The sequence below is a fragment of the Pundamilia nyererei genome, unplaced genomic scaffold (assembly GCF_000239375.1).
Source record: "Pundamilia nyererei isolate P.nyererei 1_Seehausen unplaced genomic scaffold, PunNye1.0 scaffold00460, whole genome shotgun sequence".
Taxonomy (NCBI): Eukaryota; Metazoa; Chordata; class Actinopteri; order Cichliformes; family Cichlidae; genus Pundamilia; species Pundamilia nyererei.
Window position 1 is genome coordinate 243,413 of NW_005187861.1, and position 1,234 is coordinate 244,646.

Sequence of the window (1,234 nt, forward strand, 5' to 3'; positions counted from 1 at the left end):
ATTATTATTATAGATGTTTTAAGGCTGTAAAACCCCTCACTACACACTTTATACACTTTTCTTAGACAGGCATGAACATTTTCACTTTTTCCTCTTGTTTAAACACTCTCAAACTTAAAACCTTTGTAGAAAAATAAGTCCAGTATTATAGAATGAAACCAACGGCCCCTGCAGGTGCCTTTGACAGTGCAAAACGTTTCATTGATATTATGTTTGTAAGTTTTCTCCACAGCAAACAAAGTACAGCACTTTAGTCACACTGCTATGAAATTGAATATTTATGTAAATTTGACAAGTTTTCACCAGCAGGTGGCAGCACATTACTGGAAAGTCTTAATGTAATGTAGCTACCAACCCATCTCTTCAAGTAGAGAAAAAGTCACCATTTGCCCTGACTTAAGCAAATCACATACAGGAATTGTTTTTGTATGAAAAGTTTCTCACAAAAAGCTACCTTAGCAAACATATATGAACTGGTAGAAACAGGAAGCAGTCTCATTAAAAAAACAAAACAAAAAACGACAAACCCTGTAAAGCTGCTCTGAAAGCTGCTCCAGTGTTATTTTCTCCTGAACGGAGCATGGTGTTCTGGCGGATCTAGTGGTGACGACGGGGCCACCAACCTGTCCCTTTGACTAGAAGGCCAGTACTTCCTCTGACTCTCCATCATATTTCCTACATCTTTCAGGGCAGAGAGCATGCTACATTGAGTCACTGCACCATTTTATGGCACAAAGTGGTATTACATGAAAGTACTGCTGGGCCCTATTTCAGCTTATATATCCTCTTTAAGTGTTTTGGGCAGTAAGATTCACTGGTTACTTCTCGGGATTTTGTTCATATTCTGTAGCTATAGTTCATGTTGAAAGTAAAACAGAGTAATTTATGAAGTTTGAACCAATAAGAAAAGCTTGAGATATCTTCCTGTTTACTGCAGCTGCTCCACGGGATGGTGGTGGATACATCGGTAGTCTTTCCTCACCGCCTGGGCCCTCCTCACAAACTGACCCTCAACAAGCTCACAGCTGAATACCTCAGAAGGATCATTCAAGAGAGTGGTGGGTTACCACTATGCAAATGGTTTATCTGTTACTATAATATCATTACATTCCAAATAAAGATGACTTATTAATATGACTTATAACATTAAATGCCACAGACTCATGCAGCAGATATCAGATTTATTGCTGAAGATACTGACTTCAGTTGAATAAGCTTTTTTTTTTTTTTTTTT

The 1,234-nt window shown here is 38.1% G+C and overlaps 1 protein-coding gene across 4 annotated transcripts in view; it reads left to right on the plus strand.

Annotated features, from left to right (window-relative positions):
- Window positions 1-1,154, plus strand: part of LOC102200003 (RNA exonuclease 1 homolog) — a 14,431-nt gene extending 13,277 nt beyond the window's left edge. For all 4 annotated transcript variants that reach the window (XM_005753757.2, XM_005753754.2, XM_005753755.2 and 1 more), the window contains exon 15: window positions 938-1,154. In XM_005753757.2, the coding sequence (XP_005753814.1) occupies window positions 938-1,132 (195 nt within the window). In that variant the 3' untranslated portion in view covers window positions 1,133-1,154. The remainder of the gene's footprint in view (window positions 1-937) is intronic.
- The last annotated feature ends 80 nt before the right edge of the window (window positions 1,155-1,234 follow it).